The sequence below is a fragment of the Paramacrobiotus metropolitanus genome, unplaced genomic scaffold, assembly GCF_019649055.1.
Source record: "Paramacrobiotus metropolitanus isolate TYO unplaced genomic scaffold, Prichtersi_v1.0 Parri_scaffold0000034, whole genome shotgun sequence".
In the NCBI taxonomy this organism is placed as follows: domain Eukaryota; kingdom Metazoa; phylum Tardigrada; class Eutardigrada; order Parachela; family Macrobiotidae; genus Paramacrobiotus; species Paramacrobiotus metropolitanus.
In genome coordinates, this window is record NW_026570254.1 from 182834 (window position 1) to 201235 (window position 18402).

At 41.2% G+C, this 18402-nt stretch overlaps 5 protein-coding genes across 6 annotated transcripts; 2 read left to right on the forward strand and 3 right to left on the reverse strand.

The window, feature by feature from the left end:
- Positions 1-1206: 1206 nt before the first annotated feature.
- LOC129589259 (uncharacterized) lies at positions 1207-7915 on the reverse strand. The gene is made up of 24 exons (XM_055483899.1): positions 7713-7915; positions 7213-7326; positions 7060-7092; positions 6850-6945; positions 6514-6689; positions 6208-6355; positions 5972-6082; positions 5708-5743; positions 5446-5599; positions 4732-4885; positions 4606-4660; positions 4452-4535; positions 4235-4365; positions 3942-4014; positions 3750-3821; positions 3556-3683; positions 3051-3423; positions 2845-2909; positions 2715-2781; positions 2471-2642; positions 2286-2364; positions 1915-2143; positions 1686-1819; positions 1207-1501 (listed from the first exon to the last, which is right to left on the reverse strand). The coding sequence occupies exons 2-24, from the start codon at positions 7313-7315 to the stop codon at positions 1304-1306; spliced, it is 2871 nt and encodes a 956-aa protein (XP_055339874.1). The 5' UTR covers positions 7316-7326; positions 7713-7915; the 3' UTR covers positions 1207-1303.
- A 375-nt stretch (positions 7916-8290) lies between these two features.
- Positions 8291-12545, forward strand: LOC129589262 (glycogen [starch] synthase, muscle-like). Its single transcript, XM_055483914.1, is given in 17 exon segments — positions 8291-8445; positions 8526-8743; positions 8798-8935; positions 8938-8978; positions 9091-9282; positions 9564-9749; positions 9805-9949; positions 10015-10132; positions 10200-10320; positions 10386-10552; positions 10681-10759; positions 10861-10974; positions 11141-11267; positions 11421-11680; positions 11805-11873; positions 11929-11981; positions 12086-12545. Coding segments are annotated over 16 exon segments (2061 nt in total). The 5' UTR covers positions 8291-8445; positions 8526-8589; the 3' UTR covers positions 12183-12545.
- Positions 12546-12996: 451 nt separating this feature from the next.
- LOC129589274 (60S ribosomal protein L26-like 1) lies at positions 12997-13725 on the reverse strand. Its single transcript, XM_055483933.1, has 2 exons — positions 13307-13725; positions 12997-13207 (listed from the first exon to the last, which is right to left on the reverse strand). Exons 1-2 carry the CDS (start codon positions 13613-13615, stop codon positions 13064-13066), a joined length of 453 nt encoding a protein of 150 aa, XP_055339908.1. The 5' UTR covers positions 13616-13725; the 3' UTR covers positions 12997-13063.
- A 397-nt stretch (positions 13726-14122) lies between these two features.
- LOC129589273 (isochorismatase domain-containing protein 1-like) lies at positions 14123-16045 on the forward strand. Of its 2 annotated transcripts, none has more exons than XM_055483931.1 (6): positions 14123-14528; positions 14744-14811; positions 14881-14934; positions 15008-15169; positions 15252-15368; positions 15550-16045. In XM_055483931.1, exons 1-6 carry the CDS (start codon positions 14474-14476, stop codon positions 15694-15696), a joined length of 603 nt encoding a protein of 200 aa, XP_055339906.1. In that variant the 5' UTR covers positions 14123-14473; the 3' UTR covers positions 15697-16045. The 2 variants fall into 2 exon arrangements, with proteins under 2 accessions (XP_055339906.1, XP_055339907.1); XM_055483932.1 differs by having other exon boundaries at positions 14145-14528; positions 14881-14928.
- A 144-nt stretch (positions 16046-16189) lies between these two features.
- On the reverse strand, positions 16190-18348 carry LOC129589267 (1-acyl-sn-glycerol-3-phosphate acyltransferase gamma-like). Its single transcript, XM_055483924.1, has 4 exons — positions 17933-18348; positions 17640-17850; positions 17119-17509; positions 16190-16914 (listed from the first exon to the last, which is right to left on the reverse strand). The coding sequence occupies exons 1-4, from the start codon at positions 18003-18005 to the stop codon at positions 16414-16416; spliced, it is 1176 nt and encodes a 391-aa protein (XP_055339899.1). The 5' UTR covers positions 18006-18348; the 3' UTR covers positions 16190-16413.
- Between the last annotated feature and the right edge of the window lie 54 nt (positions 18349-18402).

The following is an 18402-nucleotide window of genomic DNA, read 5'->3' on the forward strand; positions in this document are numbered from 1 at the left end:
AATTTCTTCAGCAGGACATATACTGATATAGCAACTAATATCTTGTATTTATGAATCAGGGTTATTTTATATCCAATATCTGTATTCGCACAAAAAGTTTAAACAAGTCTTATTCCACTTTGTTCGTATTATAACCCATAAAAAAACAAATTCGATTCTTCAAGGGAATAAACTTTAACCACGTGCGTTCGCGGGAAGATAGACGAGACAATGCAGTAATACAAATCGCGGTTTCATTTTTTTGTATGAAAAAGCGTAAAAATAGCTCTTACAATAACCTGCCTAAAATATGAAATTATAGATACCTCTTGAATTTTTTCTTTTCGATCGGCGTCTGTTATATACGGCATCCAGAATAAATGTGTCAACATTAAAGATACCCTCTGCTTTCATTTACCGTATTTACAGCCACTGTGATCTGCCTAAGCGGTCGGCTAATAAGTCCATTTCTGTTTAGCCTTTTCATGATTTAATAAAAGTGAACTGTACTATTAGTTAAGAAAAGTTTGTTTCGGGGTTCCGACACAGCCGGACTTGGTAGGCTCATGTTGTGAACTCAGCGTTCGCCGCTACAAAACAGCCATGGATTATGCAGAACTATTCCTGTTTACGAACTAAACAATAAACTGGCACATAGCTTGACATTTATTTTGTGTATGATAATTGGGGGTTTTAGTTACCGTTCATTGCTGTTTCGCTGTGGAGGTGACTTCAGGGTTATGATGTATTTTTGGTCACATTCAAAGCATTCAGATTGATTGAAATATGTGGCCTGACACCAAATTAAGGTTGAATATTAAAACAAATAAAAAACGGGAATGTTACTATATAATATGCCTGTCGCGATTACGAATGGGTAATCAAAATTGCGTTACCTTTATAATTTCTTAGTGATTGGTATTTATTAACATTTTGGTGCAGTCATATAAGCACACAGTTCGATTACGCGGAATACTGGGAATCTGCAGCCAACTTGTGAATTATTGTTTGGCAGGTAATTTTGCCAGCCACTTTAATCATTAGGCACAAGTGGAAAATATTTTCAAGCCGAACTGATTGGTTATGCAGATTGATATTAAGGCAAGTGCTTTATGGAGATAACTGCATCAATGTTTGATGACTCTTTGGACGGATCTGACAAAGTATTCATGTGCTTACCTATTGAATGTCTATGATAACAGTTATACTTAACTGCCGTGAATGATGCAGTTCTGAATGGATATTATTAGTGCGCGATGTGCCTAATGACCACTTGACAACACGCAACATCGTCAGCCGGGAATTCGATTACAATACATGCAATTTAAACATTCGCCATATACGCATCCTCCGCGAGCATATCTAAAATCCAGGCAGAATAAGATTTTATGCGGGTATAAATTGCAGGTGTGGGACGGGCAAAGTTGCGACGGCATTCGGCGGCGCTGTAACTGTAAATGCCGGCGAGGAAATAACGATCATTTCGCTGGAACACTAAAGGTGCTCCGAGATCTCCATCAGTCTGAAACGAAATCAGTCAGATTAATAATAATCGTTCTACCTTAATAAATTAGAATTTTATTTGCTGCTTTTACAAATAGGGTAATAACGTGCAATTAAAAATTGTTTTGCAGCAAAGTAATAGTACAAACTTTTAAAATTAACTGTAAATATTTCGCGCAGATAAGGATACTAGTCAGACATGCCTCGCAAGGAGCTGGTGTTGTACACAAATATTTGTCGCTCTTGAGGTTGTGTTGCACTGATTCGTTGCAGTACGACAAGTCCAACATTTCCACTTCTGCGGTGTCCGCAAAAATTGTGGCATTTGAAAACGGCTCTGGAATAGTAATAAAACACTGGTTATTGCTGATTACATATACTCCATACACAGGTCAGTGCATGTAGACAACTGATTTCAGCCTTTTTCTTTACCTAAAAGTGGATCTCGTGTTGGCGCTGGAACAGTAAGCGGCACATGACGAAAGCCGCCAAACACGCCTTTAGTGCCATTTCGCAAAAAGTCTTCATCGTCTTCTAACAAGCACGCAGGAATTCGTGCAGGATTATAATCCGGATGGGAAGCGAACTTGATCAGCGCGATGTCCACTTCTATTGTATTCGGGGAGAAGTCGGGATGTAAGGAAATTTTTGTAGGTTTGACCTGGTGCATTAATAAATAAGTATCAATCGCACGAGATCTAGCACGCAGGGTTAATTTACGAAGCCATTCACTTGCAGCACCGTAAAAAGCAAAATCGAAGGATCAGATAGTTTTTATGTATCATCGAAGCAAAATGACCAACCTCAGTTTTAATTGGCCATGAGCGGAAATCCAACACTGGCGAATCCAACTGAATAATCATATCTCTGATATCCGAAAACCTATCGGCATATAAACCGTAATATACCGCAAAATACTCGAGCCGTACGTGTCAAAGCTGGGCAAAAGCGCTATTAGACTGTGTCAACAATAAAACTGGTTAATTACTTCGAAGCACACAGCGCGGAAGTTAGTATCCAACCAGGATGGATCAGAGTTCCGGAGCAAGCCAGTCGGCGAGTGTGGGACAGGATAGCGGCGTGCCATGGATGCAGTGATCGCGGTCGAAAACCGAGTTCTGCCGGCAAGTTCGGCGAGGGATATTCATGACCACAAGCAACTGCAAAATTACTGCGTAATTTTTGATAGAATGATACGAAGAGAATTCAGTGCAAAATATTAAGCCACCAACATAAATTATGGCACATGAAGGGATCCTCGTCGGCACCGCTTGGGCAATCAGGTCGGCTATCACAGACCTATTATAATAATATAATAGTATAATAATATTACATTAGTAATAATTATCGCACTCAATGCACCTTTTGCTGGTCAATGCACATTGCATCAGCTTCACAGTAAAATTTCTTTTGTCCACAGCGATCGCCTAAACAAAATATCTAGACTAATAACATGCAAATCAGTGTTCGAAGGTTACGGCACTAGGCTTTGCTAAATAGTTTACTGTTTAACAAGCGTTTCTGTTTAACAAACGTTTTCAAGAAAGATCCAGCTTTGCAGCACCCACCATAAACAACCAGATCAAATCCAGTTCCTCCTATGGAATTGTCAGTAACAAAGGTCAACACAACAGTAGGACAAAAACTCCTGTAATGGACGGGGCCGTCATGTCCGCAGTATTTCTTTGGTCTTTCGTTATTGCATGCATCGTTGATTTCAAGATAATCGAATTTGCAGTTTGCACTGCGTTCAATACCGAAGTTGCCGGTGTTTATGCGAATAACATTTGCAGTGTTATTGTTTCGCAGCACCATTTCGCAACGGAGGTTGTTATCGTATGTCTCGTTATCAGGACTTGGAGGCCAACGCAGGAAGTGTGGCTCGAAGTCTTCCAGCATTAGTGTGGTTGAGCAAGCCGGATCCGGTTCGGCCATCGGTACCTGACATGCGTACAGGCAATGTCATTCACTAATTCCTACTGTTATTAATAATTTAAATAACTCAAACTGATAAAGAAAAAGTCTTGTTAAGTCCTGGCGCTGTAAAACACGCTTATGCAATTTCTGTATTACCATGTCTTCTTCCCGGAAAAACAGCGCAAAGCCTTCTCTTTGGTTGCGATTATCGGAACAAAATTCCACCACGGCTCGATTCGATCGAGTAATATGGTCCGGAGGAGCATGGCTTCCGCAGAATGGACCTTTATTACGTAAGGCAGTTTAGCATGCGAGCATAGCAGCGGAAAGACTGGTTGTGCGCTTATGACCTTTAAAGTCAAAGTTGGTTTCACCACAAGGTTCGAATGTCGCTAGCTGTTCGTCACTCAAGCCTTCGAAAACTACAAGATTAACAAAAAACAGGTCATTTCATACACTTTGTAAGCGAGATTCAAAGTACTGTTGACAGAAATTTTAAACGAAATTTAAACAGGCTACGAATGGTCGTGATTTTCCAGTACCTCTTACATAATCCAGATTGCATCTTTCGGCCGCTTCGATAAAGAAATCCGCGTCATAATGGAGCAGAAGCCCCTAAAAAATTCAAACATCCTTAAAGTCGCTAGATTCTGGTGGTTGCTGTTAATTTGCTTAGAATAGATTCTAGGTCTGTACTCTGTACTTTATTCGTAGCGTTCGTAGTAAAATCATCATTATTATTATTATTAGCTCAAGGAAGCCGCTGAAGCAGTTTATAATATAGACTGTGTTAACGGTTTTTTCTACGAGTAAATTGCCAAAATTCATGGCTTACCTTAGTGCTGTTCTCCGACTCCAAAACCCACCGGCATTTGGAATCAGAAAGGTACGCAGCATTAGGATAATGAGGATCACTCCAAATGCCTCCAGTAGCATTCCGGACATAAGCTGTACCGCTACAACCATCTAAAAATCGTCGCCGTTATTAACTGCCACTGCGAACCAGGACAAATACTTTTAATACTAAAACTATACTGTTAAAAAATGTTTACCGATGTAATCAATGATTGGAGCTAGCGTAGGATAGACATAGGAATCGTTTTTTGGGCACTCGGCGAAATGGATGTCATCAATGGCTGCAGGTACACATAAACAAGTTTTCAAAGTCTAAACCAAGGAAAAGCAAATTAGTATGTTTATACGCACCAATATCCGAGCGGAAGCTGATCTCTCCAACCCCCAACGTAGCTTCAAATTCCATCTGAGAAGTGCAAGTATCAAAATAAAATTTGTGGATTATTCGCAAGCCATTAATGTACAAAAATTTCGTACCGTAAATTCCTCCCATTCATACTGCGCCCGATTTCGGAACTGTCGCCATCGATCTCCTTGATCACCGGAAACCGAGTGGACAATTTCGCTACATGCTGGCCAGCGTAACGAATTTTTATCGTTGTCGGTGCAGTTGGACGGAGTGACGGTTACGCTGTAAAATTGCAGTAATGCAGGTTACTGGCGTAAACTACTCGTGCTTCGATTAACGTATGGATATAGGATATGCATATTTCTTTGATGTTTCTTTTGTGTTTATTGGGATGTGATTGTGCAGCCATGACCTTTGTGCTACATAGTCACGCCCGAGATGCGGTAAACCAAGCGTGGCTATAGACTGCCGCACATGTGGTTAAAAGAAATCAAAGCAGAAATCTTTCCTCTGGAAATCATCAGTGGTTATTAATGGTGACCTTTACCACCGGAAATATATGTACATGTACGGAATATTTATATACATGTATATGGATACATGTATCCATCACAATCTAGTTCATCATTACTACAGAAAATCACGTTCCCTGTACACAAACCTTCGTAACTACTTCTCAAAAAAACTCAAATTCTCAGGATATCTTTCTAAATTTTTGGAACTTGCTAAGCTTTGTCAGTGCTGTTAATTGTTTGTTTGATTTTGCTTGTTACGAGGCCTTTTGTTTGTTGTCACTGGTTGAAGAACTGTAACAAGGTAGACACTTGTATTGTATACCATACCTTAATGTGCCCATTCCGGTGCCATACATGTGGTAAAAGAATTCAAAGCACAGATCGTTCTTCTTGAAATCGTTCAGTCGAATCAAAGGCGATATTATTCTGGCTTTATCACCCGGTTGGCTGGGACTGGAAGATTCCACATACATATATTTTCCTGCATCAACGAATAGTAGTCATTAGTAGGCTGTTAACAATTACGTTGGTGCTTTTCTCCCGCGCAATAAAGCTGCATGCGAATTAACATCGTGCATTAGATACTAACCCGCCACAGTTCCCGTAGTATGGTCCACGGTAGGCCCTATATTATTCAAGACAAACCATATTAAATAATGATAGTGGTATGTAATGAGTTATTGCACGCATAATTTTCATTATCTTAAAGACTTAAAGACAACAGAAAAAACAAAGAGGAAGAAAAACTCTTGAAGTACACTATCACATCTTTTCTCATTTGGGATAACTGAAAAGCCATACATAGCAAAATTACCACCGTTAAACGCTAACGTTTGGGTTCGGCGAAATTAACCTGTGTATTCCGTTTCTCGTTCTCCCGACACTCTGTGCCAATCCAGACCATCGTCAGTAGCTTGCGAAAACCCGCAGCGATTGTTTTGAAAATCACACGAGAAAGGAAGGGCTGTAATGAATCTCATATTATCAGGAGTCTTTTGTTGTGGTGGTTCGTTATGAATCTTTAGCGGCTGCACAGATCTTAAATAGCGCCGTCAGAACAAACAAATGCGCGTTGGCTGATGACTTTACCAATTGGCTGTGGGCCAGGTGGTTTTTCAATTAAAGGACTGGCAGCGCTGACCGTAGGAAACTCATCACCGGCACAAGTTTCCACGCGGAACCCGTCAATGGACGCATCCCCCAAATGGTCCTTGCCGGCGATACCTTGCAGCTGAATCTAAAGTCGGCACCATAATTTAAGAAAAGTACCATAATATGCTAAAAGGTCATGACGTATTTGCATGTTGATATTCGAAAGTTGCACTAGTTAGTACGAACTAATGTACTTCCGTGTTTGCAACCAATATACAAGTTTCAGCGACTGGCGAAACCTACTCGAAATGTTGGTTTCCCAATGACAAGCTCAAACTTGACCGGAAACCAAAAGTTATCATGGTCTCCTTGACGCGTATAAACAGTAGCGAAGTCTCCTTCTTCTTCGGCAATATTCACATTAATGGATCCCATATTTTCTCCCATCATATGCACATGGAAGGAAATGCATATCTTCGCTAAGACATAAACGAATTATGAAACTGGGTAGTACGTGTATACAAATGGAATAATGGACTCCATTTGATGTGGGCGTATCGATGATAAGACCGGTCTAGATTTCTTCGCTAATTTATCACCATTGTACTAATTAATGTTTAGTACAGTACTGCACTGTACCTGTATCCGCCGGAACGACAATAGGTGGGCTATTAAGATAGCAAGTATCGTTGATTCTTCGCGAAGAAGCTTCCACAAAAATGTAACCCGCAACTCCTAGTTGCAAAATAGAAAGTCAAAGATTTGCAAACGGTGTTCTGCATGCTGATAGAATTCCTTGTGAAAGCAGCAAGTTAAAATTTCTGTACGATATTGTAAGCGCTGCCGCACCTGTTTGTGTCCAGTCCCGGCTTGGCCCGGTATCTAAAATATAATCAAAAGTTAAACCGACAGTTGAACCAGTGCAGTTGATCCAAGCAGAGGAATAAAAATATTACTGTGCGATTATGGTCATAATTAATCTCGCAGTAATAACGCTCATACTCAAGCTGGGCGTAGTTGAATTTGACCAGGACCATCGAAACGTTTGATTGGCGTGAGTCCAGTTACAGAAATCATTCCTTTGAGCGTCGTAGTCACAGGACATTAACACGCTTCCTGCAAGTAACAAAGAAACACATTTACCCTCACTGTCAGATGTAAACATAAATGGGGCTGGAAACGGTTTTAACCATTATAACATGTAATTTACAGTAGATTCACTAGCCGATCGCGAGAGTTAAATATGTAAGTTGTAACCAAAAGTTAAGTTAGGCTCATTGTGTCCTACTCCAGTCAAGTTCATGGTCCATCAGATCTGTGTGTTTGTACGAGACCAAGGAAATAACCTTAAACGAGAAAAAAAGTATAAAATACGACCTTTTAACGATAAAATTATTAACCCATCAAAACCTATTTGTAGGTCCAGATCACGCCTACGATTTCCCCTAATCACTAAAAAAATTTTGAGTTGGTTATTGGACGTATCCAGCGCCGTAACTTACCATGGACCCGGTTTACCAGTTGCAATAACTGCTGTTAATCCCACGACAAATAACAGAAGAAAGGGTGGATTCCGTTGATTCTTCATTTTCGAAATTCCTCTCCTTCCCGTAATCTTTTGACAACAGTAATGCTATAATTGGTAGCCAGAAGAAAATCTCTTCCCTGCGATACCAATAAGCCGAGTACGTTATTGTACTGTAGTTGTTACTGCTAAATCATTGCAGTCCGTGCTAAACTTATCATGTGCTCCTTATCGCGGGTATCATACACAGCATTGTTTTATTTCTTGTGTCAATCAGGATCAATCGCTTATCAGTGGTGTACGGCGTGTTTCAGTATCGCCTACTAATTCTGTCGTGCCATAATTAGTCATAAAAGTAATTCGTCTCTATTTGTACCTACTCTTACGCAACAGAATATGCCTGTCGAGCTCATAGGGAAGAAACACATAGCGGAAGGCACACTTGCATCCCGGGTGGAACATTCATGTGCAAAATGACCGGAAGCGAGCGTAACCACCGCGAGGCGACATTTACGTTGCCAGACCAAATCAGCTGTGAGCACAGTACGATTTTTTGGCATAATCTAGGGCGCAACTGTTTTTGCTCGACTGCGGAGCTGAAAATACTAGGAACACGAAACAATCGTTTTCCCTAAAAATCCTTGAATGTGTTTGCATTGCTCACCGTTATTTTGCTTCTATTCTTCCCTCTATCTTTCGTAGTATTGCAAGTATGTTCACGTCCGGCTCTGTATTTGTAGAGGGCTTGGTCACCGCTTATTGTGTGCGTAAGTGTGTTCAATCTTTGTAGTTCTGGAACGGAATTTTCCATCTGATTGGCACGAATTGCGCAAAACAACCGCGAACCAGGCAAAATGAGTGATAGAAAGCTTCGCCGCAGCAATTCCATTGGCCGATCCCTGCTGAAACTGCAGGGCTTCGATTTTGCACAGGATTTCGACAAAGGGGCCAGCGCGAAAGAGGAGCACCGATGGCTGTTCGAAATAGCCTGGGAAGTGGCTAACAAGGGTTCGTTGGCTTTCTCTGCTTAGCTATGCCAGTTCAACATTGCATACCTTGCAGTGGGCGGCATATACACCGTAATCCGTTCGAAAGCACAAGTGACCGTGGATGAAATGGGAGAGCAGTATTTACTGATGGGTCCGTACAATGAGCACTGCGTCCGCACGGAAGTGGAAGTCATGGAGCCAGATCAACCGGCCATAAAAAGACTATAGAGAGCATGCGAAGCCAGGGCATCGGGGTACGTCGGCGGTTTATTGTATTTTGAATTTGAATAAATGGGAATCATGCTGTCATGGTTTACAGTGACTTTCAGACTGTTAATCATCGTTTATTTTAGTATGTTTTTGCAGGTTACTTATGGGCGCTGGCTGATTGATGGATATCCACGCGTGGTGCTGTTCCAAATCGGGAGTGCTGCTTGGAAGCTGGATGAGTGGAAAAAAGAATTATTTGAAAAGGGTGGAATCGGAATTCCTTGGTTAGATAAGGAATGCAATGATTGCCTAATCTTTGGCTTTCTGGTTGCTTGGTTCATTGGCGAAGTAAGTTTGCTCGTTGCAAGTGCTGTTCATAGATTGTTCATTGTTGCATGTAATTTTTTTGCGTCATAATAAATCTGGTTAGTAGTTGTACGTTGTAATTTATCACTATTTTCCGTACAATAGTTTATTGCTTTTTTAATTGTTTTGTTATTTTTTAAAATAATCTTCTTTTTTCGACTGCCAGCATTTACTTAGATAAATGCTGGTTTGTGTCAACTTTTACGGTTTTGTCCCAAACGATACTTTTGCTACAACTATTCCAAACGTGCGGTTTTTTGCAGTTTCGAGTCAACTGCAGAGAGCGACCGTATATTGCTTGCCAGTTTCACGAATGGATGGCCGGTGTTGGATTAATTCTTTGCCGTACTCGTGCCATCGATGTGGCGACGATTTTCACAACTCACGCTACCCTCCTGGGACGATTTTTATGTGCCGGTGCTGTGGATTTTTATAATAACTTAGACAAGGTAAGAATTGTTGAGCATCGAAAAGGATTGCCCAACATTTTCTGTTTTTGCGCAGTTCAACATCGACAAGGAAGCAGGTGATCGCGGGATTTATCACCGCTACTGTATGGAGAGAGCCGCGGCAAACTTTGCTCATGTCTTCACTACCGTATCACAAATTACTGCGGATGAATCTATCCATTTGCTCAAAAGAAATCCTGGTAAGTGGTGAAATTTTATTTCTTTTACGATGATTCGTTGTCTGATTATTTCTGCTTGAATGAAGATGTCATCACACCAAATGGGCTGAATGTTAAGAAGTACACTGCGATCCATGAATTTCAAAATTTGCATGCCAAATCGAAGGAAAAGATTAACGATTTTGTGCGCGGGCATTTTTACGGGTAATCGTTGTGAGATGTGTTCGAGATTTTGGCTTATGATATTACAGATGTGTCGTGTTTAATTTAGGCACTTCGACTTTGATTTGGACAAAACTGTCTACTTTTTTACGGCTGGACGCTACGAATTTAGCAACAAAGGATGCGACATGTTCATCGAATCTTTGGCTCGCTTGAACCATTGGTTGAAAGTAATAAATCGTGATATAAATCATGCTCAGAATGCACGAAATACTGTTATTCCATGTGTTTGCAGGCTTGCGGATCGGAAACGACGGTTATTGCTTTTATTATTATGCCGGCAAAGACTAATAATTTCAACGTCGATTCACTGCGTGGTCAAGCTGTCGTAAAGCAGCTTCGTGATACCGTCAAGGATATTCAAGAAGCCATCGGTAAAAGGGTTTTCGATATATCTTTGCGGTAAGTAAATAATTTTTCTCATAATTCTGGCTGACGCATATGTACGTACTACGTAGTAATTTTATGAGGAAGAAAAAATTTAAACAGCGTATCTGTATGGATAATCATTTCTGAATTGTGATTTGCAGAGGACATTTACCGAAATCGGAAGAGCTGATGAACGAAGACGAGATGGTGCGGCTTAAGCGCTGTATGTACGGTGCGCAGGTAAACCTGATTAATTTTTACGGTCTTTAATTAATTTTTACGGTCGGTGTTAGTTTTTTCTAACAACCCAAAACTTACGACGTTTGCTTATCTGTCTCTAGCGGTACAGTTTGCCTCCAATCTGCACCCATAACATGGTGGAAGACCATTTGGATCCGGTTCTGAATGCTCTGCGACGCTGCAATATGTTTAACATGCGTTCGGATCGCGTGAAGGTACGAATATTATGTTTCAGTAAGTGTCTAATCGTAATTCTTCGAGATCGAGCGGCGTGAAATGCGAAGCCTGTTCCCAATCAGGGCAGCATAAAGTTACAAAATCAGCTTTGACAAACTAACATCTATCACTAATCATTAATGTATTGCTAACTCGGTTTTTTAGGTAATTTTCCATCCGGAGTTTTTATCTTCAACTAGTCCTTTGATTCCTATGGATTATGATGATTTTGTTCGCGGGTGTCATCTTGGTGTCTTCCCGTCATACTACGAGCCATGGGGTTATACACCTGGTAGGTGAATTGTTATTTAAGATAAAGAAAGAAGCCGAAGAAACGCAAATAGGATTCGGTAAATGGATGCAATGCAATATGAAAGAACGTTTTCAAGCTTGTCTCAGCTGACAGTTATGAAAATTAGTATCGATAATGCTTTATTTGACGTAGCCGAATGCACCGTAATGGGAATCCCTAGTATTACAACCAACCTGTCCGGCTTCGGTTGCTTCATGGAGGATCACATAATAGACCCACAGTCGTATGGAATCTATATTGTGGATCGTCGTTTTAAGAGTCCAGATGAGTCGGTCAACCAACTCGCGCAGTGTATGTTTGATTTCACTCGGCAGACCCGGCGTCAGCGAATTATCCAGCGCAACCGCACTGAACGACTAAGCGATTTGTTCGACTGGAAAAATTTGGGAATGGTAAAGAAAAAGATAGAACCAGTAGAAGACAGCTCTTTTTTGAAAATGTTACTCATGTGCCTTAAAAATGGCAGTTTTCGGAACGTATTTTGCAGCTGAATGCATAATATTGCTATTGTTACAGTACTACATCAAAGCACGAAATCTTGCATTGTCGAGAGCTTTCCCGGACGAGTTCCCTACCGGTGATGAGGTATGAAAGTTATTCTGGTTGCATAATCATACAAGTGAGTAATTTCTTTGTGTAGTCCAAGAGTCGTCCAATCTCGCGACCGATGTCGGCGGCGTCTTCTCCCGTTGGGTACGTATTTGTCATGCCGGTTTTGTCGGTTATGCGGCTCATAACTTGTATAATTCATACCAAAAATTGCGGAATTTACAATAATTAGCGTTTGTATTTTGTAGTTCTCGTTCATCCACTCCGGTGCCGCAGGCAACTGAGTTAGCGGAAGCGGATGGGACTTCATCGTCGGATGAGGATGACGGACGCCGACATGAGTAAATAAAACGAGCTAAGACAGATTTACCAAGATCATGTTTACCAAGTGTTGCATGTTTAATTTCTGTTAAGGGTTTATTTATTTTGGTTTTTAGCTTTTAGTTGTATAATTCTCATGTAGAGGTTTACTGCAGTGTGCCACGCGCTTACATTGGGTTTCAATTTCGCTTTTGGGTGATGGTGCAATTGGTGATGCTGAATTATTGCTGATTAGAGATTCAACTAGTTTGCAGCCTTGACGGCTTTTCTTTCAACAGAGGTGCTCCAAATTACCTGGATTGATTTTGTGTACTGCTAACAGGCGGTACACTAAGTACTATGCAAGTAATATATTTCTGGCAATGTCAGCTTTCGAAGTTGTTGTGATACTTTTCGAAGCATACTTTACACAATTTACTAATCACTTAACTACGTACAATGCGGTGTTATGTATCTGTTGCTTTGCCAGAAGTCAGTTTACAAGCGAAGTAATGAAAATGCAAGAAATGAACTTTAAAATAGATTATTCTCAGTTAATAGCTTAATAGCACAAGTTTCGAAAATCCCATCCAGCAGTAAATAAAGAAATTTCACTGACCGGAAAGTGGGACCAAATCGCTCTAGTCTCTAATACAGGCGGGCTTTTGAGAATAAGAGAAACTAAGGGATAAACCGATTTCAAGAGACCCTATATTCAGCATATTGTAATGAAATTTTAAAGCATGTATTTAAAGGAATACTTCGTACTTATGAAGAATTTTTGCTGAATTTGAAGTCTGGACCCTAAACTGCAAAGTTCGACCTCTACTTTCCATACAGCGACAGCAACAATCGTACGTCAGCACGGATATTTAATATGGTTACATTTTCTCCAAGACGATAAAAAGTAAACAAGAACGCAGAATCTACGAACTCTTTTCCGCTTGTGTGGTCTCGACTTCTTCGGTGTACTTTCCTTTGAGTCCTTCCTTCTTTTCCCGCCTGGCTTTCGCTCGGCGTTCAATGGACCGCTTACGATCATTATCCAATTTCGGTTTAACAATGACGACCTAGAAATTCGATTCATGTACCAAAAGTTCAGCATTTCCGAAACCGAATAACACCATACAGTGATTTAATCGTTAATAATAGTTGACGGGAGTACTCACATTGGAAGGATGAATGCCAACAGGGACAGTAGCACCGTTGGCTTTCTCTCGGGTAATCCTTTCAATATGGATAACAAACTTCTTTCTGTAGACCGCAATGACTTTGCCCACTTGCTGGCCCTTGTAGTGGCCGCGGACAATCTGAACTTCGTCATCCTTGCGAATTGGCAGCGCGCGAACGCCGTGCTTGGTTCGCTGGTCTTTGGATAACGGGGCCGACATCAGCTTGCGGCGGACGTGGGAAGGCGCATTATAATATCGCTTTCGGTTCTTCCGGCGGGAACTGGTGACAAACGGGTTGATCTTCATGATGGCTGTGAAAGAAAACAGACCGAAGAACTCGTTAACACACAGAGAACTCCTTTGCAAATTCTCGCAGTTCTCAAACAACCTACGATACTGAATTTACAACAGTGTTGTCGTCGAAATATTTCACTTACCAAACTCTACTGATAAGAAAGCCGTTCAGTAAAAAAGTACGTGGCTGCAAAATCTGATGCGGAATGAAGTTCAATCAATCTAGAACTTCTCGACAGCGAAGAACCAGCCGCACCGACGCAAAGCGCATTGCAAATGAATGTACAGGGACTTTATTGGCGTGACAACGTTGCCCCCAGTACAGGAGAGTGACGAGCCGAGCTATACCTAGTTGACAACTTGATTCGAGTGAGCGCGCCTAATCAGCTTTTCGCTTATTTTGCGGAAACCCTGGAAGTTGGATTAACTTAGATAATAGATTAGAATAATATTATTATTTTGATTTTCATTTTCGAATAATGTTTTTGTGAATCAATCTCGTTAAGGTATTGTTTTTCTGCGAAAGAATAAAAAACTTATAAAACAATAAAACTACCGCAGAGTGCAGGGGTAGACAAAATAGAAGCAAACGTTACCACACTTCTGATTAATTTTGTGAGTGGCGCAGGCGTGCGTTCTCTTTGCGCTTCCGTTTCGTGTGCGGAAAATTTAATCCAAATTCTGGAATCTGGATCACTCAATCAGCTGTTCACTGCGGTGGCCCACTCTGGAGACGGGATTTTGGTTTTCTTTTTGTACTCGTACGATTACCACTTGGACGTTTCACACACTATTCTTTTTGCGTATTTTAGTGTTTGTGCCTTTGGTTTTTCATTTGGAAAAGTACTTTCGTTGTGTAAATTTGCCGCCATGTCGCGTCTGATTAGGAAACTGGTGCAGAACCAAACGGCGTTCTTCCTTTGTGGTATGAATTAAACTTAAACTTTTAAGAGTTTAAAACTTGATTACACGGCTCATGGCAGCTCCGATAGCTCGAATTACAACTTGTAATTACATTTACAAGTGCAGTGTAGGTAAAATCGGAAGGTGCCGTATGTATAACTATGCGTGCCACTAATATGTGGATGGCCTGCTCCTATATTCGTGTGAAGTAAAAGGCAGAAATGGTTTTGGTTGCAGACATGCAGGAGGCGTTCCGGCCAAATGTAAAATATTTTGCGGAAATAACGGAGAACTGCCGACGTCTTGTAAGTGAATTGCGCTGATAAGCGAGTCGTACTTGGTGGCACACTGATTAACTCTTACGTCCTTTGCAGTTGGAAGGAGCCAAAATTTTAGAGATTCCGGTTGTAGTAACCGAGCAGGTTGGAGTATGTTCAGTTTCTGTTCGGTGCATGCTTGTTTTTGGAATTGCTGCAGTGCTTTAACGGAGTCGTCTTGTAGTACCCAAAAGGTCTGAAGCATACCGTAAAAGAATTGGATATTAGCAGTGCGGCCGGCGTTTTCGACAAGACAGTTTTCAGTATGGTTATTCCGGAAACAGAGAAACTGATGTCCACAATGTGTGATAAGAAATTACAGACGGTAGTTCTTTTCGGAATTGAAGTGAGTCAACTGCAATAAAATATTGTTACTGCAATAATTGCTCTTAGGTTACAGTGGTTTTCAGTGACTTTTCACCTTTTAGGCGCACGTGTGTATCTTGCATACAGCACTGGATTTGCGAGCAAAGGATTACGAAGTTCATGTCGTTGCCGATGGTGTTTCGTCGAGATCGCTCAGCGATCGTGCATTAGCTTTCGAAGTGAGTGTACATTAAAATTTTTGGAAATATTATTGAAAATTTTCGATTTGCACGAGTTGTCATTGACGAATGTTGGCAACGAAGGAATGTTTTAGCTAATACACTCAGAAGAATGTATTCTGTTAAACAGTTACTGTTAACTTTTTAATGCCTACATAATAATAATAATAATTTGTTGTAGCGTTTGAAACAAGCTGGATGTATAATGACATCAGCGGAGACAGTGCTAATGGAGCTTCTTGGTTCTAAAGATCATCCGCAGTTTAAAGCTGTTCAGAAATTGGTTTTGGACAGAGCACCGGACACAGGACTTTATCAAACGTCTTAACGCTTGAGAAAATGTGGAATAGGTCTTCTGTCAGCAATTCCTAACTCCGAAGAATAACGCTGCTTATTGCCCACGCGAATGCTTTGATTTATCGTTTCATCGACCACATTATTTTGCTGATAGCTGTATTAGCCAATAGCCACACCGTTATACGTTTTCAGTGCTGAAATGGTGACCTGTGATTGTTCGTTAGATTGAAAAGTATTAATGTGGTTCTTCTAATTTGTTCGAAAATTGGATATTTGCTGAGAGCCTTGCGATGATTTTTCAGGGCGTGCAGGCTAATAGGTGGTTGAAGAAAGCACCACGTACCAGAAAACTTGCTTAAGAAAAGTTGCGGTTGTAAGAACTCCTTTTCGATATTATAAACCATAGAACTACTACATGCACACGTACAGATGCATACCTGTATGGTGAAAACAAGGAAACCTGAACACAAAAACAATTCGCTACAATAAAATGCGACAAGGCACAACCGCACCGCGGCAAAAACCCACAAAACCTTTTAACCACAACAACGGTAAAACTAAAATGTACGTGCACATTAATTTTATGACTAAGAGTAAGTACTTGGAATATTACAAAGAACAAATAACAGCATACGTCACCGCAAGAAAAACACACGGCATTCAGAAAATGCATGTCCACAAGACTGCAGCACGCAACACACTCGAATACTTTCGACATGATAAGGCGGTAATGGTTTCCATCTTCGGCTCAAGCATCTTTCTTCTCTGTGGCGGTTATTATACGACCCTCCTGATTGCGCGCCGTCGCCTTCCCATACGTCGATCCTTTTTTCGAAACCGTCACATTGATAAGGTAATGCAGTGCAACGCTCAATGCAGCTGTCATGAGCGGTAGGAACCACCAAGGGATCCAGGGCGTAGTTAATGAATAGTAAAGAGCACCTCCGATGACAGTAACAATCCAGAAGATCTCATTGAGCAAGGTATAAGGCCTTCGAGGAAGCAAATAATGACGCCCTTCAAAGCGGTTTGTGTGCTCAAACTGCTCCAGCAGTTTATCTCGTTGAACGAAACTTTTGTGCAGCCATTCTGTAGCATCTTTTTCTTCCGAAGGCACATTCTCCATGGGAATACGAGAAACTTTCATATGCGCCTGCACCGGCCGGCCTTTTATCAAGTTCGATAAGGTAGGCTCGTTAATTCCCGGACCATTTGCGAAACCAATTGTAGTATCATAAATCGCTCGAATCTACAATTACACAAATACAATATAAGAATAATTAGTCGTACTGTATTATAAAAAATGAGTGCTGAATAATACTGCTGCTATTACCGGAAAATTCGCAAAAAATAAAAAGCGTACATAATCACAGAAAACGCTGTAAATTTACAAAATCCGAAAAATTATCGTATTCCATCAATAACTGAGGGGATTCCCATAGTATAGGCTCACCTTATTCCCACTTTCCTTTATAGCCTGCATTGTAAGGACAAAGCCTCTTGTGCGAGGGGTTAACAAATGTTTCAGCATTGGGAGGCCTTCCTTCTTCGCAAACTCCATGCTGACGCTGTGCTTCGAAGGCGTGAAACGCGTTCCTTCCGGAAACAGCAAAATCCACACCGGATTAGCATACTGAGAGATCTGAGCGATCTGATTGGCGATGCAGGTGCGGTCCTTTTGCCAGTTCCGGTCCAAGAAAATAATTTCACCCAAACGCCACAGCCATCCAATCACCGGCACGTAAGATAATGAGCGCTTAGCGAACACTTTCGTTGCTGCTAACAAGGCTGCGCGTTCACAAATAAGCCATCCAGCCAGCCAGTCTATGTCGTAGGAGTGGTTCCTACAGACACCAATCTAATTAAGTAGCTGCAAATCTAATTGAACTAACTGCAATCTTACTGAATATCTAACATTTTAATCAAACATCGCAAATTATAACTGCTCAATGAGTCACTAGTAAGTAATCTTACATTACGACCATCGCATGCTCCGTCCCGATGTGTTTCTGAGCTGCCTCGTCGGTGTACAGTATCACTTCGGATGGAGCCCACCAATCGATAAGGAAAACCAACTGTGCCCAAACGGGATAGATGAAATAATAACTGATCTGGCGGTAGTAATAGCGAGAAAATGGCCAAATTATTATCGAAGCGAGAAATAATCCTCCGGACATCAGTATGCCTGCACGCCAAGAAACGGGCAATGTGAGCTTAAGACTTATCTCAACAATGCAAAGTGTACACTGTACACCATGCGAACTTACCGGAAACAAGAAAAATTGTAACAAAGATAACGGCAAAAATTGGGAGCTCTTTCCATTTTGCGAGTTGCTCCATGATTGCAAGCAGAGAGAATGTCGCACGGTAGCTGAGATAGCAGATATTTCTCTTTCTCTAGGGCCCTAGGCAGTTTGCACTGGACTGCAATAAGAACTCTACAGTAGCAGTAGCTGCTTGGGTTGGGGGCAAGCCATCAATCTGGAATATTAACCCCAATCGTCGCTGGCATTGTCCCCAGAATATACCCAAACACTCCAGATTGCGTTCTTCCAGTAACTCGAGCTTGTCAAAGCTGACAAACAAGTTGTATCTCCTGGAGAAAGTTGAAAAGGTAATTTCAAGCGGAAAAATCCGAGAAACTGGAAGTACTGACTGAGCATGCAAAATGCAAATCAAAAAGCTTTGTGACTGTACGAAGCGTGGCGGCCGGGGTGGGCGCAGCCTTCTAGTGTCC